The sequence below is a fragment of the Amblyraja radiata genome, chromosome 2 (genome assembly GCF_010909765.2).
Source record: "Amblyraja radiata isolate CabotCenter1 chromosome 2, sAmbRad1.1.pri, whole genome shotgun sequence".
Taxonomy (NCBI): Eukaryota; Metazoa; Chordata; class Chondrichthyes; order Rajiformes; family Rajidae; genus Amblyraja; species Amblyraja radiata.
This window is the reverse complement of record NC_045957.1, coordinates 2,153,821-2,181,258: the sequence shown is the minus strand read 5'-3', so window position 1 is coordinate 2,181,258 and position 27,438 is coordinate 2,153,821. Positions and strand designations below refer to the sequence as shown.

Sequence of the window (27,438 nt, the reverse complement as noted above, 5' to 3'; positions counted from 1 at the left end):
TACATGATTTTTATTTTTATTTTTATTTTTTTTTAATATTTTTTTTTATTGAGCTTTAAAAAAGGTAGAAATAAAAGAAGTAAGGAAAGTGAGCAAGAATCGTGAAGGTGCAGGAAAGTGTTGGGAGAAGAAAGCCCCATAGGGAAGAAATTAGAGAAGGGAGTAAAGAAAGGAAATAAGACCCTAGAAAGAAAAGAAAAAAAAAAAGGAAAAACAATCGCTCTATTATAACACAAAACTCCGCAAAAAAGGATATACCAACCGTGTTTAAAAAAAATATATATTTTATACCCCCCGTTACCAGATCCTGGTACCATTTATATTTTAAATTACTATTGCACCTTATGCTTGTAATAGTTCCATAAATGCAGACCACGTCTTTTGGACGTGGTCTGCTTTGCCTGCTAGGAGGAGTCTCATCTCTTCCAAGTGTAGTGTTTCGAACATGTTTGAAATCCACGGTTTTTTTGTTGGTATTGGAGCATTTTTCCAAAATTTGAGTATAAGCTTTTTTCCCATTATTAGCCCGTAATTAAGTAAGTTCTTTTGAATCACATTTAATTCGGGGTTACCTTCCGATATTCCAAAAATAATCCATTCTGCTTTTGGTACAAGTTTTATTTTAAATAATTTTGTGAAGATTTCAAATATTTAGTTCCAGAATTTTTGGATTTTTATACAAAAAACAAAAGAGTGCGCTATGGTAGCTTCTTGTGACTGACATTTATCACAAATGGGTGAGACATTGGGGAAAAGTTGATTTATTTTAGTTTTTGAATAATATAGTCTATGTAATGTTTTATATTGAATTAGAGTATGTCGTACGTTGATCGAGCATTTATGCACATATAGTAAGTGTTTATCCCAGCTCTCTTTTGAAATTTTTATAGCTAGTTCTTGTTCCCAGTCTCTTCTAATACCATCGGTTGTAGGTATTTCTATATTTAAAATAATGTTATATAGTATGATATTAGATTTGCTGATTCAGCCTTTGTCTTCATGGCTTCATCCAATAAGTCTGGGGGCATGTTATGATAGACTTTTGTGTATTTTTTCAGATAGTCACGGATTTGAAGATATTTAAAATATTGATTATTTTTCCAATTATATTTCAGTTGTAATTGTTGAAATGATAATAATTTTCCTAATTCATACAAGTCTCCGAGCGTTTTGATTCCCATTCTTTCCCATTGTGTAAATTATTTATCTATAATTGAAGGTTTAAACGACGGATTATTGACTATTGGCATTAAAAGAGATAGATTTCTTAATTTTAGATTCTGTTTTATTTGTTTCCAAGTTCTAATTGTGCTATGTATCATTGGATTTTTATTATAATTTTTATTATTCAGATTCATTGGTGAGAGGAGAGTCGCTCCTGTATTACACGGAGAGCAGTCCTCTCTATCCATTACAATCCAATCCACCTGCTGGGCAGAGTTGTCCAGCAGGTGAATCATATTTTTTAATATTTACTGCCCAATTATAGTACATAAGGTTAGGGAGAGCTAGACCACCCATCTCTTTTGGTTTACTAAGGTGTGCTCTTTGTATTCTGTGGGATTTGTAATCCCATATAAAATTTGTAATGTCTGAGTAGTTTTTTGAAAAACTTTTTTGGAAGATATATTGGAATTGATTGAAATGAATATAGGATTTGTGGTAAAAAGATCATTTTTATAGCATTTATTCGACCTATAAAAGACATCGGGAGCATTTTCCAGAATTTGATTAGATTATTTAGTTTCTTAAGTAAGGGGCTATAATTGGCATTAAACATAGCGTGATAGTTTCTAGTGATTTCAATTCCTAAATATTTAAATTTTTCTGTGGCTATTTTAAAGGGGAATTTCAAGAGATGTGTTGAGTTTTTCGGTTTTATCGACATAATTTCACTTTTGTTCCAGTTTATTCTGTATCCTGAGAAAGATCCAAAGTCCTCAATTAGATTTAATATGTTTGGTATACTGATTTGGGGTTTTGTGATATACAGTAGTACATCGTCTGCATATAAGGATATTATGTTATTTGAATATTTTGTATTATAACCGTAAATATCCGGGTGTTTTATAATTTTTTCAGCTAAAGGTTCAATTACCAGAGCAAATAACAGCGGTGATGATGAATATCCTTGTCTATTGCCCCTTGTTAATTGGAATTTCGTAGATAGTATATTATTAGTTAATATTCTAGCCGTGGGTTTGTTATATAATAATTTTATCCATGCGATGAAGTTCTCTCCCATTTGAAATTTTTGCAATACTTTAATCATATAATCCCATTCTACTTGATCAAACGCTTTTTCTGCGTCCAATGAAATGATAGATAACTCTTGTTCTTGAGGTTTGTGAGAGTGCATTATGTTAAACAGACGTCTCAGGTTATTAAATGAATGTCTCTTAGGTATAAATCCCGTTTGATCCTCATTTATAAATTTACTGACATATTGACTTAGTCTTCTAGCTAGTGTTTTCGCTAATATTTTTTGATCCGTATTTAACAAAGCAATAGCTCTATATGAGCCTGGTTCTTCTATATCTTTATCTTTTTTAAGTATTAATGTGATCATTGATTCTGCTAATGTTTCAGGTAAGATTTGTTCTTTAAAAGCGTATGTATACATTTTCTGTAGACGTGGTGTAACTATGTCGTAAAAACGTTTATAAAATTCATTACTGAATCCGTCTGGTCCTGGTGTTTTTCCATTCTTAAGTGAGTTTATTGTGTCTTCTATTTCCTTAGCTGTAATTTGTGCTCTCAGTGCCTCTTGTTCCTTCAATTCTAGTTTTGGAAGGGTACAATTGTCCAAAAATTCTGAAACTTTATTATTGTCTATTAGCGTTTTCGATGTGTATAAATTCTTGTAATATTGAGCAAATCTTTTATTGATATCATTAGGTAGTGTTAGTAATTCCCCTCTATCTGATTTACATGATGCCAATGTAATCGGATCTCCTCTGCCTGCACACAATCTACATCCCCCCCCATTCCCTGCATATCCATGTCCATCTAAAAGCCTCTTAAATGTCACAATCATATCTATCTCCGCCACCGCAGCGTATTCCAAGTATCTACCAATCTCGGTGTAACTATACTTGCCCTGCACATCTCCTTTAACTTGTGTGTGACGCCGCATGCCGCCCCACCCCAGCCCCCCCCCCCCCCCCCCCCCCCCCCCCCGCAACCGCATGTTGGGGCAACAGACCCAACGGGTCTGCACTTGGTCTAGTCTCCTTTAAACTTTTCCCCCTCTCATCTCAAAGTTATGTCTTTGACATTTCTACCCTGGGCTAAAGGTTCTCCCTGTCTACCGTATCTAATAATTTTACATATTTATCAGGTCTTCCCTCAGCCTACAGAGTTCCAGAGAAAACTAATGGAATGTTGCCCTTCAAATAGGAATCTGAGGGGTAACTTTTTCACACAAATGGTGGTGGGTGTATGGAACTAGCTGCTAGAGGAGGTAGTTGAGGCTGGGATAGAAACATAGAAAATAGGTGCAGGAGGAGGCCATTCGGCCCTTCAAGCCAGCACTGCCATTCATTGTGATCATGGCTGATCGTTCCCAATCAATAACCCGTGCCTGCCTTCTCCCCATATCCCTTGCTTCCACTAGCTCCTAGAGCTCTATCTAACTCTCTCTTAAATCCATCCAGTGATTTGGCTTCCACTGCCCTCTGTGGCAGGGAATTCCACAAATTCACAACTCTCTGGGTGAAAAAGTTTTTTCTCACCTCAGTCTTAAATGGCCTCCCTTTTATTCTAAGACTGTGGCCCCGGTTCTGGACTCGCCCAACATTGGGAACATTTTAACTGCATCTAGCATGACCAGTCCTTTTATAATTTTATATGTTTCTATAAGATATCCCCTCATCCTTCTAAACTCCAGTGAATACAAGCCTAGTCTTTTCAATCTTTCCTCATATGACAGTTCCACCATCCCAGGGATCAATCACGTGAACCTACGCTGCACTGCCTCAATCACAAGGATGTCCTTCCTCAAATGAGGAGACCAAAACTGTACACAATACTCCAGATGTGGTCTCACCAGAGCCCTATACAACTGCAGAAGAACCTCTTTACTTCTATACTGAATTCCTCTTGTTATGAAGGCCAACATTCCATTAGTTTTCTTCCCTCTTCCAAATCATTAATATATATGGTAAACAGTTGCGGCCCCAACACCGAGCCTTGCGGCACTCCACTCGCCACTGCCTGCCATTCTGAAAAGGACCCGTTCACTCCTACTCTTTGTTTCCTGTCTGCCAACCAATTTTCTATCCATGTCAACACCCTACCCCCAATACCATGTGCTCTAATTTTAGTCACCTGTCTCCCGTGCGGGACCTTATCAAAGGCTTTCTGAAAGTCTAGATACACTACATCCACTGGCACCCCTTCATCCATTTTACTTGTCACATCCTCAAAAAATTCCAGAAGATTAGTCAAGCATGATTTCCCTTTCATAAATCCATGTTGACTTGGACTAATACTTTTACTGCTATCCAAATGCCCCATTATTACATCTTTAATAATTGACTCCAGCATCTTTCCCACCACCGACGTCAGGCTAACTGATCTGTAATTCTCTGTTTTCTCTCTCGCTCCTTTCTTGAAAAGTGGGATAACATTAGCTATCCTCCAATCCATAGGAACTGATCCTGAATCTATTGAACAATGGAAAATGATCACCAATGCGTCCACTATTTCTAGAGCCAACTCCCTGAGGACCCTGGGATGCAGACCATCAGGCCCAGGGGATTTATCATCCTTCAGTCCCATTAGCCTACCCAATACTATTTCTCGCTTAATTACATTTTCTTTCAGTTCCTCTACCCCCTTAGATCCCCTGTCCTCCAGTACATCTGGGAGATTGTTTGTGTCTTCCTTAGTGAAGACAGATCCGAAGTACCTATTCAACTCTTCTGCCATTTCCTCGTTGCCCATAATAATTTCACCCGTGTCTGCCTTCAAGGGAACCACATTTGACTTTGCTACTCTTTTTCCCTTAACATATCTAAATAAGCTTTTACTGTCCTTCTTTATATTCCTGGCCAGCTTCCCTTCGTACTTCATCTTTTCAGCCTGTATTGACCGTTTTGTTTCCTTCTGTTGTCCTATGAAAGTTTCCCAATCCTCTGGCTTCCGGCTACTCTTTGCTGTGTTACACATCTTTTCTTTTAGTTTTATTCTATCCCTAACTTAACTTGTCAGCCACGGTTGCCTCTTACTCCCCTTAGAATCTTTCTTCCTTTTTGGAATGAAATGATCCTGCGTCTTCCGGATTATGCCCAGAAATTCCTGCCATTGCTGTTCCACCGTCATTCCTGCTAGGATCCCTTTCCAGTTTACCTTGGCCAACTCCCCTCTCATGCCTTCATAGTCCCCTTTGTTCAGCTGCATCACTGACACTTCCGATTTAACCTTCTCCTTCTCAAATTGCAGATTAAAACTAATCATGTTATGATCATTACCTTTACCTCGAGTTCTCTTTATCATATCTCGTTCATCGGACAACACTAAATCCAGAATTGCCTTTTCTCTGGTCGGCTCCATTACAAGCTGCTCTAAGAACCCATCTCGGAGGCATTCTACAAACTCTCTTTCTTGGGGTCCTGAATCAACCTGATTTTCCCAGTCTACCTGCATATTGAAATCCCCCATCACCATAGTGGCACTACCTTTGTTACATGCCAGTTTTTACTCCTGCTGCAACTTACACCCTACATCCGGGCTACTATTTGGGGGTCTGTAGATAACACCAATTAGTGTCTTCTTGCCTTTACAATTCCTCAACTCAATCCACAGTGACTCTACCTCGCCAGTCCCTATGTCTTCCCTCGCAAGGGACTGAATTCCATCCCTCATCAGCAGAGCTACCCCCCCTCCTCTGCCCACCTGCCTGTCCTTTCTATAGGATGTATAACCCTGAATATTAAGTTCCGAGGCCCGATCCTCCTGCAGCCACGTCTCAGTAATCCCCACAATGTCATATCTACCAACCTCTAACTGAGCTCATCTACTTTACTTCTTATACTTCGCGCATTCATATACAATATTTTAATTCCTTCCACATCTCACCTTTCATATCGATCCCTATTACACTTGGCCATACTCTTCTATCCCTTTGTGAGCTTCCTTTCCCGTTAATTCTGGGGTCATTAACAATCCCTTTATTCTCTTTCCATTTAACTCCATCCTCGACTATCCCATTTGACACCCCACCCCCCCTATTCAGTTTAAAACCACCTGTGTAGCAGTGGCAAACCTGCCTGCCAGAATGCCGGTCCCCCACCTATTAAGATGCAACCCATCCCTTTTGTACAGTTCCCCCTTACTCCAAAACAGATCCCAGTGATCTAAGAATCTAAATCCCTGCCCCCTGCACCAGTTCCTCAGCCACACATTCATGTCCCGTGTCTCCCTGTTCCTGCTCTCGCCAACATGAGGAACTGGAAGCAAACCGGAGATAACAACCCTGGAGGTCCTGCTTTTCAGCATTTTTACGAGCTCTCTAAAGTCACGCTGCAGAATATTCATCCCCTTCTTTCCGACATCATTTGTGACGACATGCACTACAACTTCCGGCTGTTCACCTTCGCCCTTGAGGATTTTCTGCACTCTGTCCATGACATCCTGGATCCTGGCACCAGGAAGGCAGCACACTATCCTCGAATCCCGTCTGTTGCCGCAGAAACCCCTGTCCGCACCTCACACAATGGAGTCTCCAACTACAATGGCGTTGTCTGACGTTGGCCTCTTTGGTTTTGGCTCAACAGCCCTATTTGCTACGCAAGCCAGTCCGCCACTCAGTGTAATAACGTCTTCTGTCCCGTCAGCTTCTAAGTGGGTGAACCTGTTCACAAGAGATACAACACCCGGGACCTTTGCATTCCATGTTTCCCTCCCTTTCTCACCATCACCCACCTTCTCTCTCCCAGTACCTTAGGTGTAACAATCTTACTGTAGACTTGACGAGGAATGACTCAGTTTCTCGGACGAACCTGAGGTCATCCACTTTTCCAGTTCCCCAACACGGTCCTTCAGGAGCTGTACCTGGATGCACTTCTCACATTTGTAGCAGCCAGAGGCACCAGCAGTGTCCTTGACCTCCCACATATTGCAAGCATCACACTGAATCAGCTTACTTGACATCTCCTTCTTTCGTCTCTCCCTCTCCAGCGTTTTGTGAGGCCTCCTCTCCTCAGCCTCCTCGCCGAAGACTCTCGAGCCAAAGACTCACACTTTTCTCACTGGGCACTTCCCTCACAAGGCCGCTCCCTCACTGCCGCTCCCTAAGTGCCGTCCTGCTTATATTATATTGACGTGTCCCCGTGCCGTGTTTGACGTGTCCCCGTGCCGTGTTTGACGTGTCCCCATGCCGTGTTTGACATGTTCCCATGCCATATTTGACGTGTCTCTGGTGGTTGACTGCGATCTCTCTTGCAGTTCCTGCGTGTACGGACATTGGTCGGATCCACCTACTACTGCCGCTCGGGGCTCTCCTTCACTGGAAACCTGATTGAACGCTTCCTGCTGGTGGACACCAACGCTGTGCTCTGTGGCTCCTACAGGTGAGTCAGCCCCCATTGTCACTGCAATCACCCTGGGCTCACAATGCCAAGCATGTGTGAAGCATGGATGCAGTGAATGGTGGGTCCCAGGGAGTCTTGTAGAGCAGCTTATCCACACAGGCTAAGGTGCCCCATCTATACTCGTCTCATTTGTCCACGTTTGGCCCAGAACCCTCTAAACCTTTCCAACCATGTAGCTGCCCAAATAGCTTTGTTAAAGTACGTTATAGTGCTGTTATAGTAACTCCCTCAAATATTTATTTGGCAGTTCTTTCCATATACCCACTATCATCTGAGTGAAAAGGTTCCTATTAATTATTTCCTCTTTCACCTTAAACCTGTGTCCTCTGGTTCTTGATTATTTCATCTTGGGTAAAAGACTTAGCATTCACCCCATCTATTCCTCTCATCATATAATATAATAACCATATAACAATTACAGCACGGAAACAGGCCATCTCGACCCCTCTAGTCCGTGCCGAACACATAATCTCCCCTAGTCCCATATACCTGCGCTCAGACCATAACCCTCCATTCCTTTCCCATCCATATAACTATCCAATTTATTTTTAAATGATAAAAACGAACCTGCCTCCACCACCTTCACTGGAAGCTCATTCCACACAGCTACCACTCTCTGAGTAAAGAAGTTCCCCCTCATGTTACCCCTAAACTTCAGTCCCTTAATTCTCAAGTCATGTCCCCTTGTTTGAATCTTCCCTACTCTCAGTGGGAAAAGCTTTTCCACATCAACTCTGTCTATCCCTCTCATCATTTTAAAAACCTCTATCAAGTCCCCCCTTAACCTTCTGCGCTCCAAAGAATAAAGCCCTAACTTGTTCAACCTTTCTCTGTAACTTAGTTGCTGAAACCCAGGCAACATTCTAGTAAATCTCCTCTGTACTCTCTCTATTTTGTTGACATCCTTCCTATAATTAGGCGACCAAAATTGTACACCATACTCCAGAATTGGCCTCACCAATGCCTTGTACAATTTTAACATTACATCCCAACTTCTATACTCAATGCTCTGATTTATAAAGGCCAGCACACCAAAAACTTTCTTTACCACCCTATCTACATGAGATTCCACTTTCATGGAACTGTGCACAGTTATTCCCAGATCCCTCTGTTCACCTACATTCTTCAATTCCCTACCATTTACCATGTACGTCCTATTTTGATTTGTCCTGCCAAGATGTAGCACCTCACACTTATCAGCATTAAACTCCATCTGCCATCTTTCAGCCCACTCTTCCAACTGGCATAAATTTCTCTGTAGACTTTGAAACTCTACTTCATTACCCGCAACCCCACCTATCTTAGTATCATCTGCATACTTACTAATCCAATTTACCACACCATCGTCCAGATCATTGATGTACATGACAAACAACAATCATCATTGTATACAACACGATAAGATCACCCCTCATCCTCCTGTGCTCCAAGGAATAAATTCCTAGCCTGCCCAACCTCTCCCCCTAGCTCAGACCCACGAGTCTGGCAACATTGTCATAAATCTTCTGCACTCTCTCCAGCCTAATGGCATCTTTCTCATAGCAGGGTGACTAAAACTAAACACAATACTCCAGGTCCGGCCCCACCAGCATCTTGTAAAACAATAATAAAAGTGTAATTAATTCCCTGACTGGTGAAGGTCAGCATGCCAAAGGCATTCCTCACCTCCTTATCTACCTGTGATGTCACGTTCAAGGAACAATGTACCTGATGTACCTTTGCAGCACTCCCCAGGATTTTGCCATTCATATTCATGTCATAGGAGCAGAATTAGGCCATTTGGCCCATCGAGTCTACTCCACCCTTCAATCATAGCTGGTCTATCTTTCCCTATCAGCCCCATTCTCATACCATTGACACTCTTACTAGTCAAGGATCTGTCAATCTCCATTTTAAAAATACCCCAATACCTGGCCTCCACAGTCCATTGCCATCTGTGGCAATGAATTCCACTGATTCACCACCATTCACTGTGAAGGTCCTGTCCTGCTCTGACTTCACATAGTGCAACCCTTCACACTTAGCGGGATTAAATGCAGTTAGGTATTCTCCCGCTGACTTACCCAACTGATCAGATGCTGCTGTAATGTTTGATAACCACCTTGTCTGTCTCCAAGACCACCTGTCCCCGTGCCTTGTCATCTGCAAACTTACAAATCATGCCTTTTACTTTCCTTGAGAGTGTCCCACCCCCTGTAGACATCCGCGGAGTGAATTGTGGAGAGATTGATGTGGGGGGGGGGGGGGGGGGGGGGGGGGGGAAAGTAAATCACTCGTCAAGGATGACCTGCCATGCAGCCCCTGGGTGGGGTAGGTGGGTCTGATTCTCTAGCCTCCCCCCCCCCTCCCCCCCGTGCAGAGTTGTGGACTTGCTTTGTGTGTGTGTGTGCATCCACTGACACTGTCTTGTAACCTCTGTCCCATAGTTTCATGTGGTCCTTTGAGAAGATTCACCGCAGCATCGTGCAGAGGTTCCAGGGCGAGCTGGTGGGCATCTTTGACGAGGAGTTCCGCATTCTTTACGCCCAGTCGCTCCCGCTGGAGGGGCTGGAGAACGAGGTGCCAGCCATGGACAACTACTACAGCGTGGCCCCGTACTCGCGTGTGCAGAGGGGCCGCCCCAGGCGGGGTACCCACATCCTGCAGGAGGACATCCTGTCTCAGCACTCCAGCCTGTCCTGGGCCGAGTCCGACCCTGAGCGTTTCCCCCGCATTGTGAGGCAGGAGGGTCAGGGCGCACAGTTCAGGGAGGGTGCGGGCATCAGGAACTACGGCAGGCAGTTGCCCAGCTTCCAGCAGGAGCCTGTCTGCAGCTCAGTGCTCAGAGCCAAGCGCATGGAGATGGACGCTTTGAAGCGTCGGAGCTACGCGGAGGGAACGGCGGAGAGCTACGACTCCAGGGAATACCGTTACGACTGGATGAGCGAGCACCACGACCAGCTGGACACCCGCTTGGACCACGTGTTCCGGGAGAAGGAGCCTGGCGTGACGAGGGAGAGGTTCCGATCCATGAACAGTAAGCACCGCCTGTTTGAAAGGTTCCAGCAGGGCCGCCAGGACTTTCGCTGGGCCGAAGAGCCGGCCCATGGCCATGAGCAGATGAATTACGAAGATGCTTTCCTCTCGGGGTACCCCTTGCAACCCCCGCTGTCCAACTGCTCCAGGGAAGTGCGGTATGGGTCCAGCGACATGGAGCTGGAGGGCGAGGGAAGGCTGGGGCTGGAGATCCCGAAGCGGCCCAACATTGGCCAGTCCTATGCCTGCCAGAAGTCGCCCACACAGAAGCAGGTGCTGGACCCCCGGATGCTGTTCCAGGAGTCGGGCCTGGGCCGTAAATCCCAGGACCAGCCCACCAAGCTGGGGCTGCGGCGCTGGAGGCTGGGCTCCTACCTGAGCGACCAACCGGGCCTGCCCGAGGGAGACCACTCGTCAGCTGGCCACAGCGAGGGGCCTGGGGACACGCAAACGGGGAGGGAGCTGTGCGACACCCCCCTGATCAGGGACCCTCCGCAGTTCACCAGCTACAAGCGGATGGACATGTACAGCTCCAAGCTGCAGAGCGTGGAGGTGTGCGAGGGTGTGATGGAACAGGGGGAGGGGGAGCAGGTGATGAAGCTGGCCAAGCACGCCTCGCTTCGGAGCAAACTCAACCCCCTGCAGCAGCGCGGCTCACGGCTACGCTCCTCACTCATCTTCAACTCCTCCAAAATCGAGCAGCACATGACTCAGAAGAGCCGCAAGGGGCTGAGCATCCGAGAGCAGGTGCAGGATGAGGCGAAGGAGTGCCAGGAACAGAAGCCTCCCCCAGCCGGGATACCAGAGGAGACGGCCGATGAGGAGCGGCGCAGTCACATCCAGGGGCCGGAGAATGTCCAGCGCACGCCAGCGGAGACCGTCGCTCCCGGGCAAACGGAGCCGGAGCAAGGGCAATCCTGTATGGACATTACCCCCAACACTCACCATAGGGAGAGGGCAAAATTCGACCTTCAGCTCAGCAAGAAGGTCCAGGAAGTCCTGAACAAGATGGCACAGCGCACGTCGGCAGTCAAAGTGGTGGTCCCGCAGCACACAGACCACCCCCAGAATCAGCCTGTGGTCAGCTCCTCTACTCTGACTACAAAGCCAAGCCCTCAACCCCCTGAGGCCGACACCAAACCACCTCCTCCCACCGGACCCCAGCCTCCACCGACCGTCAGTGTCACCAGAGAGGCACCAGGTCCCACTGAGGGCCACAAGAGACCCTCGCCCACCCCCATTGTGGAGGATGGTGCAGTCAAGGTCAGGCTGCACTCCACCACCGTATGTGTGAACGGGCAGGGGAGTGAGGACGAGAAACCCCCAGCTGCCCCGACAACGCCCAAGGTCTCCCCGAAACCGAGGAACTTCCTCAACTTCCTGGGGGACCGCAGGTCCAAAGAGATCCCTGGGCAGGGAGCGGCCAGCGGTGAGACGGAGAAGGGTGGCGAGCAATCTCCGCGGGCCACGGTGGAGATGGAGGAGAAGTCGCAGAGATCAGCGGCGGTCCCCGGCGTAGTGCCGGTGATCAAGGCCACGGCACTGGCATCTAGTGGACGCTACGGCACCTCGGCCAACGTCCTGTACACCACCAATCTCCGCGATGACACCAAGGTCATCCTGGAGCAGATCTCCGCCAACAGCCTGAAGAACCGGGAGGGGGCCAGGAAGGAGGTCGCCGTGGCGGAGGGCACCAAGCCGGAGGTTGCAAGATCGGAGGTTGCAAGGGCGGAAATCGCCACCGTGGAGGTCGCAGGGTCGGAGGGCACCAAGCCGCTGCCCGCGCCGGCCAGCGGGGAGCAGGGACCCTCCGGCACGGCCCCGGCCGATGGAGGTAACAGCGCTGTTGCCAGCAAGCCGTGTGTGGATGTGCCGGAGAAGCCCAAGGAGACCCCCAGCCCGGCCGACCACACTGACCCCTTGATCCGCAGGATCGACAGCTTCAGGAAGGAGCGGCGCGTCTACAGCCGCTTCGAGGTGTTCTACAAGCGGGACGAGCCCCCCAAGGCAGAGGGCAACCTCTCGGGGCAGCAAGACTCCAAGGACACGGACGGAGCCGACAAGAAGAGACCGTCAAAGTTCATCCCCAAGCTCTTAGGGACGTTCCGCAGGTTTTAACCACGGCCCTGGCGGCCACATGTTGCCATCCCGTCTGTGGCTCACTGACATTTGGGGTGGGGGGGGGGGAGGGTGGTTGGAGCCAGGCAGCCCCCCAGCCCGTCCACATCTAGGGGGCGGGAGGGGGGGGGGGTGGGTTGGGAAGCACCGTGATATCAGAGGGCACTAAACTCCCCGCAGCCGCCTGTAGTGTGTGAGAGAGGTCACCGCGGCTCGGGGTCAGTGAGGCTCGGGGTCAGCGGGGCACTGTTTTGACACCGGGCCGGTTGAAATGACTGTCACTGGGGCGAGAGCATGGCTGTGGTCTGACCAGGGTCACCTCCAGAGTCACAGAGAGCTCACTGCCTCCAGCCCACACCGACCCTGCAGCCCACCCACACAATGATATGGAGGAGGCATAAGTGATGTATTTGCCTCAACCTCAGCTCCATGCCACTAGTTTGTGTTATGCTCAGCTGTGGTCCTCATGCCTGCCCTACTGACTCTGGACACTGTGTGATCAGGAGCCACGTATGTTGTCCAAGTGAACAGTAAAGGGGCAGAGCGGTGACGGGGGTGCCTATCGCGCCCACAAGCTACAGTGGCCAGTCCCACCCAGACGCCCATCTTGCTGCCAACCTTCTCAGGGCACAACCCGGCTCAAACCCTGCCAACCTGGAACAATACAGGTCAGGAACAAGCTCTTCGGCCCAACATATCTGTGCCCACCATCATGCCAAATTAAGCTAATCTAATCTCCCCTATCCCCTGCCTGCTCATGTGCCTAACTGCATATCTCTCAAACATCGCTGTCATGTCTGCTTCTGCCACCACCCCTGGTAGCACCTTCCAGGTGTATTTAAATAAACTTGCCCTCATATTATTATCTTTGCCCCTTCTCAACTTAAAATTATTTGCAGCATTTAATAGTTCCACCCTTGGAGAAAAAAGTTGTAGCTGTCCGCCCTATCAATGCCTCTCACAAATGTTCTGATGTTTATCAGGTCTCCCTTCAATCTCGGATGTTCCAGAGGAAACAATCCAGGTCTGTCCAACTGTCATAACTAACCCCAGGCAGCATTCTGGCAAACCTCCTCTGCACCCTCTCCAAAGCCCCCACATCCTTCCTGTAATGGGGCGACCAGATCTGCATGCAATACTCCAAATGTGGTCTAAATAATGTTATATATATCCGCTGTGTGCCCTTCCAACTTTCTACCGATGCCCCAACCGATGAAGGCAAACATGCAGTACATCATGTCCAGCATTCCATCTACTTGTGTTGTCATTTTCAGGAAGCAATGGACTTACACCCTCACCCCCCCTCTACATCAATGCCCTAAATGTCATAGTTACAGTATGTCTGTGCAACACGGAAACACTTTTCAACCCAACTCATCCATGCCGACCAAATTGACTAACTCAGCTGCTCTCCATTGTCTGTGCTGGCCCATATCCCTACAAATCCTTCCTATCTTAAATTGTATCAACCTTTAACATATTGGATGCTCATTCCACAAACACACCAGCGTCTATGTCCCTTTTAAATGTTTCACTCAAACCTTAAACAATGGCTATATATTGTATCATTATCTTTCACACATGGCTGTCTAAAGCTCAACACATCAATAGTCCAGATTAAACTCCACGTGCCATTTCCGCCTGCATTTCTAGCTCATCTCTATCCTGCTGGGTAGTGCTGGAGGAAATCAGCGGGTCAGGCAGTTTCTCTGGAGGACACGGATAGGTGATGATTCATGTCAGAATCCTTCTTCAGAATGATGGAGTCGGGGACAGAAAGCTGGGAAGGAGATGGAGGGCAGACCAAGGCCTGACAAGTGATAGGTGGATACAGGTGAGAGGGGGGGGGGGGGGTTACTTGGCAGATGGGTGGATATCCGGCTGTATACTCTGGCAGCCTACCTGATGGAGATGCTGCCCGCCCACTGCTGTTGTGTCTGTATCCTGAATTACAGGTCTGTCAGAGCAGTGGGGACCGGGTGACCTTTCACCCTGCAAACAGTGACACTCAATGGGAGCCGTGAGATGCCTCTGTGTGACTGGCAAGAGACTGCAGATCAGCCCATAGTCAATGCACACATACTGGGGACCTACAGAATGAATGGTCACTCTTATAGCAGAGGACATCTAAATCGAAAAGCTGGAAATCCTCAGCAGGTCAGGCGGCATCTAGGTAGGTAGAGAGAGTGAGAGAGTCAGTCACGGATAACAGGGCACAGGCAGACCATTCAGCCCATCACGTCCATGCTAACCTTTTTGCCAATATGCACTGATCCTGTTTGACTGGATTGAGACCCTATCCCTCTGTGTGTTGCCAAACAACCTCCGTGTAAATGCCTCTGAGATGAAGTAACTGTGCTACATTCCACCACCTCATCTGAAAGCGTGTTCCAGGTACCAACCATTCTCTATGTAAAATAAACTTATCCCTCAGGTCCACTTTAAATCTCTCTCCACTCACCTGAACCATCTGCCCCCCTTTTTATGTCCCTATCGAGGGAAATTAGATATCTATGCCCTGCATAATGTCTATCACTTGCTCATTCCAGATTATCTAATACCTTCCTTTAACTGAAGGCCCTCTGTTCAGAGTTGTGTCTGGGGATCTCCTCAGCACACATCTCCTGTAATGTGGTGGCCTGAGCTGTAAACAACACTCAGTGAGAGGCGTGAACAATGCAGTGTAATGTTGCAGGGAGGGTGGGGGGAGCGAGGGAAGGAAGGCTGGGACAGAGGGAAGTTTCTGACGGGACAAGGCTGGTGTTTAGTTCGGAGGCATTTGTCTGATGAGCTGCTGAGAGATAACAGGAGTGATTACACGGAAAGGAATGTGTTAGCAATGCAAAATGGCATGTCATAGCTGCTGCTGCAACTTACAATCAGAAGGGGAATGGTGAAAGATGAGTCTGTCTGTGGGGAAAGTGATTTCGTTACAAAACAGAAAACTGGGATAGTCAAAGTCAATGTTGAGAAAGATGCAGTGAGTCCCTGTAACTACCCATCGCATCCAGACTCTGGCCCTGGACTTGTGCGCTTTTATAATGAGGTCTGACACAAGGTAATGAACAACACTTCACCTGACTGGGCAGGTTGTAGCCTGCAGCACTATGTGCTGAAGTCAACAGTTCCAAGTAACCTAAGCTCTGTGACACAGCTGCCTGGTTTAGAACAGCTTGTTTCAGTGTTCATTCTCTTCTTAACTACCTTTGTTAATCCATCAATCAACTGCCCCTGGCCTTGCGCTCTCCACCCACCCTCTCTCCCCTCTCTCTCCCCTCTCTCCCCCTCTCTCCCCTATCTCCCCCTCTCTCTCCCTCTCTCTCCCTTTCTCTCCCTCTTCTCTCCCCACTCTTGCTCTCACCTCTCCCCACCCACTCTCACTCTATCTCTCTGCTCTCTCCACCTAAAGTCAACCGTTTCCTGCCTAACCCAGTTAGAGTGACACAGCAGGGAAACGGGGCCTTGACAAGTTACCTCTTCTAAAGTAGGACCATTTTCTCGTAGATAGACACAAAGTGCTGGGGTAACTCAGCAGGTCAGGCAGCACATTTGGAGAAAAAGGATGGGTGATGTTTCGGCTCGGGACCTATCTTCAGACTGATCCCGACTCGAAACATCACCCATCCTTTTTCTCCAGAGATGTTTCTCCCCACAAATGTTCCTGGCCATCAGCTGGAACAAGTGAATATCAATCAATATCAATCAATCAATATTTATTCCATGTCATTTGAACCTCAGTGAGGCTCAAACGAATCTCCGTTTCTACAGCCATACAAACAAAACAAATCATACAAGACACACAAACAATTCAATTCACACAAACATCATAGAACACAACACACCATGGAAGATTTACAGGGATGTTGACAGGATTCGAGGGCCTGAACTATACGGAGACGTGGGGCAGGCTAGGACTTTATTCTTTGCAGTGCAGGAGGATGAGGGGTGATCTTATAGAGGTGAATAAAATCATGAGGGGAATAGATAGGTCTTTTCCCAGGGAAGGGGAATCAAGAACCAGAGGGTAAAGATTTAAGGTGAGGGGGAAAAACCTAAGGGGCATCTTTATCGATCAGAGGGCAGTGGTTATATGGAACTAGCTGCCAGAGGAGATAGTTGCAACAGGTAAAATGACAACATTTTAAAAACACAGTTGGACAGGTATAAGGATATGAAAGGTTTAGAGGCGTGGACAAATAGAACTAGCTTTGGTGGGACTGTGGATGTTGGTCCAAATCACCCGTTTCGTTGCTGCATGACTGTACAGGGTGTTCCATAAATGCCAGCAGCGTCTGGAGTGGGCACGTGTCGAGTTAATACAATTCTCCGCTCCATTCACAGATGCCCCAATTGTAACTCACAGAGATCCAGGATTGTGTGATAACTTCAGATATTTATAAATGCTTCGTGTTTGAAAATAGTTGAACCTGTTCCCTTGTGCTGAATGAGCAGAATGTGTCTATGACCGTTTATAAGCTGTAATGGATGCAAACCAATCTCTCTGAAGAATTAGTGTATCTTTTCCTGAATTATTTTAAAATTACTGGTTTTTAGAATTGTTTTTTATTATATGTCATTTTTTTGTCCTGCCTGTATAGATTTATATTTGGGATTCTGTAAAATGTTGAAAGTATTGGTTAAAACAACAAAGGGTTTCCTAATTACTGATGTGTTGTTTGAGAATTCTTAAATGGAGAGGATGGAGAGGAGTGGAGAGGAGATCGGGTGAGGTTGGGGCAGGAGAGGGTTGTGGTGGAAGGAGGTGGGCTGTGGTGGGGGGGATGAGTGGGGAGGGGGGGGAGGGGTGAATGGAGAGGGGAGGATTAGTAGGGAGGGGAGGGTTGTGGTGGGGTGGGGAGGGGAGATAGGTCGAGAGGGAAAGATAGATCAGCCATCATTGAATGGCGGTGTAGACTTGATGGGCAGAATGGCCCAATTCTGCACCTATGACATAACTTTATAATGGGCCTGTTTAGATGCAGCGAGTGAGAACGCCATCGTCCCGTTGCCGGTACATGTGAACATTTTAAAGTCTTGCCAGTCGCTTTGTCATCTGCGGCTGAAATCTATGAAACTTTAAAACGCTCAGACGAGATCAGTTGCCGACCATTTATTTGGGGGACCGGGGTGGGATAGGGGGATCGTCCACTGGAGCCCTGATCACAGGGGCCCAGTTATGAAGGGAAACGGGGTGAGAGGAACGGTGGACACGGGGCCGGCGTCGGACGGAATGAAGACCTTTGGACCCCGGGAGCATTGGGAAGTGTTTTGGGAAGGAGCCCGGTTCGTGAGCAATTAGATCCTCTGTGCAGCAGTCGCACTCTTTACTCTTCGTTTGGCCCACATTCCGGTCAGATGCATCTCGCCGACTGAGGCCGGGACTCCGTCCGCTGGATTCCAAGGGCGAATCCATGTAAACACTCCCCGTAATTACATTCGTTGGACTCCGGTCTTCTACTGGGGAAGGTGGGCTGATCCCTTCCACGAGGTACAGGTCCGCACTCTACAGCCACCCCTCACTGAACATAAGGTCATAAGTGACAGACAAGGGGTCACAGTTTGAGGATAAGGGGGAAGTCTTTTCGGACCGAGATGAGAAAAACATTTTTCAAACAGAGAGTGGTGAATCTGTGGAATTCTCTGCCACAGCGGGTGGTTGAGGCCAGTTCATTTGCTATATTTAAGAGGGAGTTAGATGTAGCCCTTGTGGCTAAAGGGATCAGGGGGTATGGAGAGATGGCAGGTACAGGATACTGAGTTGCATGATCAGCCATGATCATATTGAATGGCGGTGCAGGCTCGAAGGGCCGAATGCCCTACTCCTGCATCTATTTTCTATGTTTCTATGACAGAAGCAGAATTAGGCTATTCGGCCCATCGTCCACCCCGCCATTCAATTATGGCTGATCTATCTCTCCCTCCTAACCCCATTCTCCTGCCATTCTCCCCATAATTACTAATCAAGAAAATATCTCTGCCTTCAAAACACACACTGACTTGGCCTCCATGGCCTTCTGTGGTAAAGAATTCCACAGATTCACCACACTGAACGCGATTCCTCCCCCACTCACAGTGAAGACCCAGCTGAGGCCGTGAACGCATTCACACACCGGGGGTCCCTGTGCGAGTCTGTGGGCCTGCAGTCCATGTCTATAGCTGTATCATCAGCTGCAAGCTGACGACCAGGGGGCGATACAAGCAACTGCAGGCGTGAAACCCTGACAAAACAAGTCACAAAGTGCAGGAGGAACTCAGGCAGCGTTTGGGGAGGGGGCGGACAGGCGATTTTTCGGGTTGGGATCCTTCTTCAAACTAAAATAAAGGAAAGCGAGGCGTCAACGAGGGACTGTCGGAAGAGCGAGGGCAGGGTGGAAACAGGGAACTGCAGATACTAGTCTGCACAAAAAGACACAAAGTGTTGGAGTAACTTAGCAGGTCAGGCAGCTTCTCTGGAGGACAGGGGTAGGTGACGTTTCAATCTGAAGAGTGTCCCGACCCCGAAACGTCACCTATCCACGTTCCCTAGATATTTTGCCTGACCCGCTGAATTACTCCAGCACTGGGGAGGGTGATTGCAACCTTCACGTGGTCCGCCCCGTTTTGACGAATGCAATCAACCTGGCGTGCACAATTAAATAAGATCAAATAGAACAAGTTAACAACCATACAACCATATAACCAACAAGTTGTCCCACAACTTTAGGCTGTGCACGAAACACGTATGAAGAAGTTTCCAGCACTCTGTGAAACGTCACCTATCCATGTTCTCCACAGATGCTGCCTGACCCGCAGAGTTACTCCAGCACTCTGTGAAACGTCAAGTCAAGACAAGTCAATTTTATTTCTATAGCACCTTTAATAACAACTCTCGTTGAGCAAAGTGCTTCACATTAGTGCAGGTATTAACGTGCTACATACAGTGGTACATAGATCAACAATACATACATAAATACATACACACAGCGCTCCCTCAGAAGACCTCAAGAAAGGCTTGAGAGTAGAAATAAGTTTTAAGTCTAGACTTAAACGAGTTGATGGAGGGGGCAGTTCTGATGGGAAGAGGGATGCTGTTCCACAGTCTAGGAGCTGCAACCGCAAAGGCGCGGTAGCCCCTCAGCTTATGCCTAGACCGCGGGATGTTCAGTAACCCCAAGTCGGCCGATCTGAGGGACCTGGAGGTGGTGTGGTGGGTAAGCAGACTTTTGATATAGGTGGGGGAAAGCCCGTTAAGCGCTTTGTAATCAAAAATAAGGAGCTTTGAATTGATTCAGAACTGCACAGGGAGCCAGTGAAGAGTGGCCTGAATCGGGGTGATGTGGTCCCTTTTTCGGGTGCCCGTCAGGAGTCTCGCTGCGGCGTTTTGGATCAGTTGCAGTCGGGACAGGGAAGATTGGCTGATGCCAGTGTAAAGGGAGTTGCAGTAATCTAGGCGGGAGGAGATAAATGAGTGGATGACCTTTTCGAGATTGTCAAATTGGAGGAAAGGTTTTATTTCAGCTACGGTCCGAAGCTGGAAGAAGCTAGCTTTTACCACGGCATTGACTTGTTTGTCAAATTTCAACGCAGTCAAAGATCACGCCAAGGTTTTTGACGTGAGGTTTGAGTAATGAGGTAAGGCTTGCAAGGCTGCCAGCTATCGTTTTGGTGGAGTCCGAGGGGCCGAGAAGGATGACATCAGACCTACTCTCGTTTAGTTGGAGGAAGTTCTGGGCCATCCAACACTTTATATTCTCGAGGCAGTGGATAAGGCTCAGTAGATTCGATCGGTTGTTGGGTTTCATGGGGAGATAGGGTTATGTATCGTCTGCATAGCAGTGGAAAGAAATGCCGTGCCTTTGAATGACTTGGCCTAAGGGGAGCATATACAGGGAGAAGAGAATGGGGCCTATGATGGAGCCTTGCGGAACCCCGCAGCAAAGGCTAGCTGGGGAGGAGAAAGAGTTGCCTATGTTAGTAGAGAAACTCCTAGCTTTGAGGTAGGAGATGAACCAGCTCAGGGCAGTGCCATCAATACCAACCCCATACCGGAGACGGTCAATTAGGATGGTGTGGTCGACTGTATCAAATGCTGCGCTGAGGTCGAGAAGGAGCAGGATTGCACAGTCGTCTGAGTCAATGGTGAGAAGTCGGATAAAAGGACCCTTGGGAATGGGAATTATCTACAGGCCCCCAAACAGTAGCCTGGATATAGGGTGCTAGTTGAATCAAGTTAAAATTGGCATGTCGCAAAGTTAAAGGTTGTTATGGGAGATTTCAACATACAGGTAGACTGGGAAAATCAGGTTGGTACTGGACCCCAAGAAAGAGAGTTTGTGGAGTGTCTCTGTGATGGAACCTTGTGGTGCTCGGGGAGCTTGTGTGTCTCAGTGACCACTAGAGATATGCCAGTGGGAGATTCGTCTCCTGTTAGGGTCTCCCATGCTGGACAGGTCGAAGGGTAGAGGCGAGACGATGAGCGATCCACTGGTCCTCCAGGTTGGGGGTTGAGCACAGGGCTAACAACCCTGTCTCATAAAACAAACATGTTACGGAAACAGCAACTGAAGGAATCAACACTACTGGGCGTGATGGACAGGAGCGGAGGACCTTCTTTGCTGCCCAACATGCCAATAGGCATAATAGGCAGTAAGTAAGTAAGTAAGTAAGTAAGTAAGTAAGTAAGTAAGTAAGTAAGTAAGTAAGTAAGTAAGTAAGTAAGTAAGTCTGTGATGGATTCTTAGGGCAGCTTGTACTGGAGCCTACCAGGGTGCAAAAAATTCTGGATTTAGTGTTGTGTAATGAAACTGATTAGATAAAGGAACTCGAGGTAAAGGAGCCATTAGGCGGCAATGACCATAATATGATCTTTTAATCTACAATTTGAGAGTGAGAAGGGAAAATCGGAAATGTTAGTATTACAATTGAACAAAGGGGACTATGGAGCCATAAGGGAGGAGATGGCCAAAGTTGACTGGAAAGATACCCTAGGAAGGATGACAGTGGAACAACAATGGTAGGTATTTCTGGGAATAACTCAGTAGGTGCAGGATCAGTTCATTCCAAAGAGGAAGAAAGATTCCAAGGGGAGTAAGGGGCGACCATGGCTCACAAGGGAAGTCGGGGACAGTATAAAAATAAAATAGAAGTATAACAGTAAAAATGAGCGGGAAGCAAGAGGATTGGTGAACGTTTAAAGAACAACAGAATATAATTAAAAAGGCAATACGGGGAGAAAAGATGAGGTACGAAGGTAAACTAGCCAAGAATATAAAGGCAAATAGTAAAAGCTTCATAAGGTATGTGAAGAGGAAAAAAATAGTTAAGACCAAAGTTGGACCATTGAAGACTGAAACAGGTGAAAGTATTATGGGAAACAAGGAAATGGCAGATGAACGGGTACTTTGGATCCACCAAGGAAGACACAAACAATCTGGCAGGCAGGTTTGCCACTGCTACACGGGTTGTTTTAAACTGAATAAGGGGGGTGGGGTGTCGAATGGGATAGTGAAGGATGGAGTTAAAGGGAAAGGGTTTCTTAAATGTGTGAGCGTAGAGACAGAGGGGTGTAAAATGAGGGTAGAAGCAATAGGTAGCAAGGTGAAAAGTAAAAGAGGCAGGCCGGCAAATCCAGGGCAAAAATCGAAAAGGGCTACTTTTCAGCATAATGGTATAAGGGGTGAGACTGTTGTAAAAACAAGCCTGAAGGCTCTGTGTCTCAATGCAAGGAGCATTCGTAATAAGGTGGATGAGTTGAATGTGCAGATAGCTATTAATGATTATGATATAGTTGGGATCACGGAGACATGGCTCCAGGGTGACCAAGGCTGGGAGCTGAACATCCAGGGATATTCAATATTCAGGAGGGATAGACAGAAAGGGAAAGGAGGTGGGGTAGCGTTGCAGGTTAGAGAGCAGATTAACGCAATAGAAAGGAAGGACATTAGCTTTGAGGATGTGGAATCGATATGGGTAGAGCTGCGAAACACTAAGGGACAGAAAACGCTAGTGGGAGTTGTGTACAGGCCACCTAACAGTAGTAGTGAAGTTGGGGATGGCATCAAACAGGAAATTAGAAATGCGTGCAACAAAGGAAAAACAGTTATAATGGGTGACTTCAATCTACATATAGATTGGGTGAATCAAATTGGCAAGGGTGCTGAGGAAGAGGATTTCTTGGAATGTACGCGGGATAGTTTTCTAAACCAACATGTAGAGGAACCAACGAGACAGCAGGCTATTCTAGACTGGGTATTGAGTAATGAGGAAGGGTTAGTTAGCAGTCTTGTTGTGCGTGCCCCCTTGGGCAAGAGTGACCATAATATGGTTGAGTTCTTCATTAGGATGGAGAGTGACATCGTTAATTCAGAAACAAGGGTCCTGAACTTAAAGAAAGGTAACTTTGAGGGTATGAGACGTGATTTGGCCAAGATAGATTGGCGATTGATTCTTAATGGGTTGACGGTGGATATGCAATGGAAGGCAATTAAAGACTGCATGGATGAACTACAACAATTGTTCATCCCAGTTTGGAAAATAGATAAATCAGGGAAGGTAGTGCATCCGTGGATAACAAGGGAAATCAGGGATAGTATCAAACAAAAGATGAAGCGTACAAAATAAGCCAGAAAAAGCAGTCTACCAGAGGACTGGGAGAAATTCAGAGACCAGCAGAGGAGGACAAAGGGCTTAATTAGGAAAGGGAAAATAGATTATGAAAGAAAACTGGCAGGGAACATAAAAACTGACTGCAAAAGCTTTTATAGATATGTGAAGAGAAAAAGATTAGTTAAAACAAATGTAGGTCCCTTGCAGTCTGAAACGGGTGAATTGATCATGGGGAACAAGGACATGGCAGACCAATTGAATAACTACTTTGGTACTGTCTTCACTAAGGAAGACATAAATAATCTGCCGGAAATAGCAGGGGACCGGGGATCAAATGAGGTGGAGGAACTGAGTGAAATCCAGGTTAGCCGGTAAGTGGTATTAGGTAAATTGAATGGATTAAAGGCCGATAAATCCCCAGGGCCAGATAGGCTGCATCCCAGAGTACTTAAGGAAGTAGCCCCAGAAATAGTGGATGTATTAGTGATAATTTTTCAAAACTCTTTAGATTCTGGAGTAGTTCCTGAGGATTGGAGGGTAGCTAATGTAACACCACTTTTTAAAAAGGGAGGGAGAGAGAAAACGGGGAATTACAGACCAGTTAGTCTAGCGTCGGTAGTGGGGAAACTGCTAGAATCAGTTATTAAAGATGGGATAGCAGCACATTTGGAAAGTGGTGAAATCATTGGACAAAGTCAGCATGGATTTATGAAGGGTAAATCATGTCTGACGAATCTTATAGAATTTTTCGAGGATGTAACTAGTAGAGTGGATAAGGGAGAGCCAGTGGATGTGTTATATCTGGACTTTCAGAAGGCTTTCGACAAGGTCCCACATAAGAGATTAATATACAAACTTAAAGCACACGGTATTGGGGGTTCAGTATTGATGTGGAGAGAGAACTGGTTGGCAGACAGGAAGCAAAGAGTAGGAGTAAACGGGTCCTTTTCACAATGGCAGGCAGTGACTAGTGGGGTACCGCAAGGCTCAGTGCTGGGACCCCAGCTATTTACAATATATATTAATGATCTGGATGAGGGAATTGAATGCAACATCTCCAAGTTTGCGGATTACACGAAGCTGGGGGGCAGTGTTAGCTGTGAGGAGGGTGCTAGGAGGCTGCAAGGTGAGTGGATTGGTTGGGTGAGTGGGCAAATGCATGGCAGTATAATGTGGATAAATGTGAGGTTATCCACTTTGGTGGCAAAAACAGGAAAGTAGACTATTATCTGAATGGTGGCCGATTAGGAAAAGGGGAGATGCAACGAGACATGGGTGTCATGGTGCACTAGTCATTGAAAGTAGAAATGCAGGTGCAGCAGGCAGTGAAGAAAGCAAATGGTATGTTAGCATTCATAGCAAAATGATTTGTGTGTTAGAGCAGGGAGGTTCTACTGCAGTTGTACAGGGTCTTGGTGAGACCACACCTGGAGTATTGCGTACAGTTTTGGTCTCCTAATCTGAGGAAAGACATTCTTGCCATAGAGGGAGTACAGAGAAGGTTCACCAGACTGATTCTTGGGATGGCAGGACTTTCATATGAAGAAAGACTGGATAGACTCGGTTTGTACTCGCTAGAATTTAGAAGATTGAGGGGGGATCTTATAGAAACTTACAAAATTCTTAAGGGGTTGGACAGGCTAGATGCAGGAATATTGTTCCCGATGTTGAGGAAGTCCAGAACAAGGGGTCACAGTTTAAGGATAAGGGGGAAAACCTTTAGGACCGAGATGAGGAAAACTTTTTTCACTCAGAGAGTGGTGAATCTCTGGAATTCTCTGCCGCAGAAGGTAGTCGAGGCCAGTTCATTGGCTATATTTAAGAGGGAGTTAGATGTGGCCCTTGTGGCTAAAGGAATCAGGGGGTATGGAGAGAAGGCAGGTACAGGATACTGAGTTGGATGATCAGCCATGATCATATTGAATGGCGGTGCAGGCTCGAAGGGCCGAATGGCCTACTCCTGCACCTATTTTCTATGTTTCTATGTTAGAGTATGTATACTCACAATCGGAAGAAGCTGCCAAAGAAGATAGTTGAGGCTGGGGATATAACACGATTAAAAATACATCTTGACAGGTACATGGATAGGAAAGGTTCAGCGGGAAAAGGCGCTGGCAAACGGACCTAAATGAATAATTTGGAAACACAGGGCACTGCAAATGCCAGTAACAAAATAAGACAAAGTGCTGGAGTAACTCAGCAGGTCAGGCAACATCTCTGGAGAACATGGATAAGACGTTTCAGGTCGGCACGGCACCAACCCATCTTCTCCAGAGCTGCTGTCTGACCAGCTGAGTTACTCCAGTACTTTGTGTCTTTTGTCGTCGGCGTTGATGAGCTGGGCCGAAGGGCCTGTTTTGTGCTGGGCCGATCTGCAACTCTTGACTCCAATTTATAGGTGGTTTAAGGTGCAATACTGCCGCACGCTGGGCAGAGCTGGTATTACATTACTAACTGTGTCCGCGGGTGGGAATCGCTCCACTGAAGAGACAAGGTAATTTCACTCTTCTTCCAACCCATGACCACAACCCCCTGAAAGTTCAACACAACTTGCAGCAGGAAGTGTGAGGTGTTGCATTTTGGAAAGTCAAACATGCGCAGGACCTGCACAGTGAATGGTAGGGGTCTGGCGTGTTTTGTAGAGTAGAGTAGATCTAGGAGTGTCGGTGCAAGGTTCCTTGAAGGTGGAGTCTCCGGTAGATAGGGTGGTCATAAAGGCACCAGGGGGGAGAAGAAAGGAAAAAGGAGGCATTGGAACCCGAGGGCTGAGGGAGGTTTGAAGGGGAGGAGACAGCAAGGGCTAACAAGGGCTAAACAAAATGGCGAGAATTCAATGGTCATGCCCCCAGGATGCAGACTCCCCAAGCGGAATGTGAGGTTCTGTTCCTCCAATTTCCGGTGGCGATCGCTCTGCCATGGAGGAGAACTAGGACAGAGAGGTCGGATACGGAATGGGAGGGGGAGTTGAAGTGCTGAGCCACCGGGAGGTCAGGTTGGTTTAGGCGGACCGAGCGGAGGTGTTCGGCGAAACGATCGCCAAGCCTCAGCTTGGTCTCACCGATGTAGAGCAGCTGACATCTAGAGCAGCGGATGCAATAGATGAGTTTGGAGGAGGTACAGGTGAACCTCTGTCGCACCTGGAACGACTGTTTGGGTCCTTGAATGTAGTCGAGGGGGGAGATAAAGCGACAAGAGTAGCATCTCTTGCGGTTGCAAGGGAAAGTGCCCGGGGAGGGGGTAGTATAGGAGGGAAGAGAAGAAGACAAGGGAGTTACGGAGGGAGCGGTCTTTACGGAAGGCAGACATGGGGTGAGATGGGAAGATGTGGAGAGATGGGATGATGATATTGTGTTCAGTTCTGGGCACCATGTTATAGGAAAGATATTGTCAAGCTAGAAAGGGTACAGAGTAGATTTACGAGGATGTTGGCAGGACTAGAGTGTGTGCGCTAGAGGGAGAGGTTGAGTAGGCTGGGACTATTGGTTGGAATGAAGAAGGATGATGGGTGATCTTAGAGAGCAGTATCAAATCATGAGAGGGATAGATTGGTAGATGCACAGAGTCTCTTGCACAGAGTTAGTTTAGTTTAGAGATACAGCGTGGAAACAGGCCCTTCGGCCCACCGAGTCCGCGCCGACCAGCGACCCCCGCACCTTAACACTATGCTACACACACTAGGGACAATTTACGCATATACCAAGCCAATTAACCTACAAACCTGTACGTCTTTGGAGTGTGGGAGGGAAATGAATATCTCGGAGAAAACCCACGGTCACGGGGGGGAGAACGTACAGACTCCGTACAGACGCACCCGTAGTCGGGACCGAACTCGGGTCTAGGGCGCTGCATTCGCTGTAAGGCGACAACTCTACCGCTGGGCCACCATGACCGTGACCTGAGGACATCATTTGAAGGTGAAGGGGAAAGATTTAATAGGAATCTGATGGGTAGCTTTTTCACACAAAGGGTGGTGGGTGTATGGAACAAGCTGACAGAGGAGGTATTTGATGCAGGGACTATCCCAACGTTTAAGAAACAGTTAGACAGGTACACGGATAGGACATGTTTGGGGGGATATGGACCAAACGCGGGTCAGGTGGGAGGGGACTAGTGTTGGTGAGATATG

At 47.2% G+C, this 27,438-nt stretch overlaps 1 protein-coding gene across 1 annotated transcript in view; it reads left to right on the top strand.

Annotated features, from left to right (window-relative positions):
- fam83h (family with sequence similarity 83 member H) overlaps nucleotides 1–13,973 on the top strand; it is a 35,542-nt gene extending 21,569 nt beyond the window's left edge. Inside the window, exons 4-5 of the mRNA XM_033040473.1 lie at nucleotides 7,450–7,574; nucleotides 10,022–13,973. Of these exons, the coding sequence (XP_032896364.1) occupies nucleotides 7,450–7,574; nucleotides 10,022–12,728 (2,832 nt within the window). The 3' untranslated portion in view covers nucleotides 12,729–13,973. The remainder of the gene's footprint in view (nucleotides 1–7,449; nucleotides 7,575–10,021) is intronic.
- The last annotated feature ends 13,465 nt before the right edge of the window (nucleotides 13,974–27,438 follow it).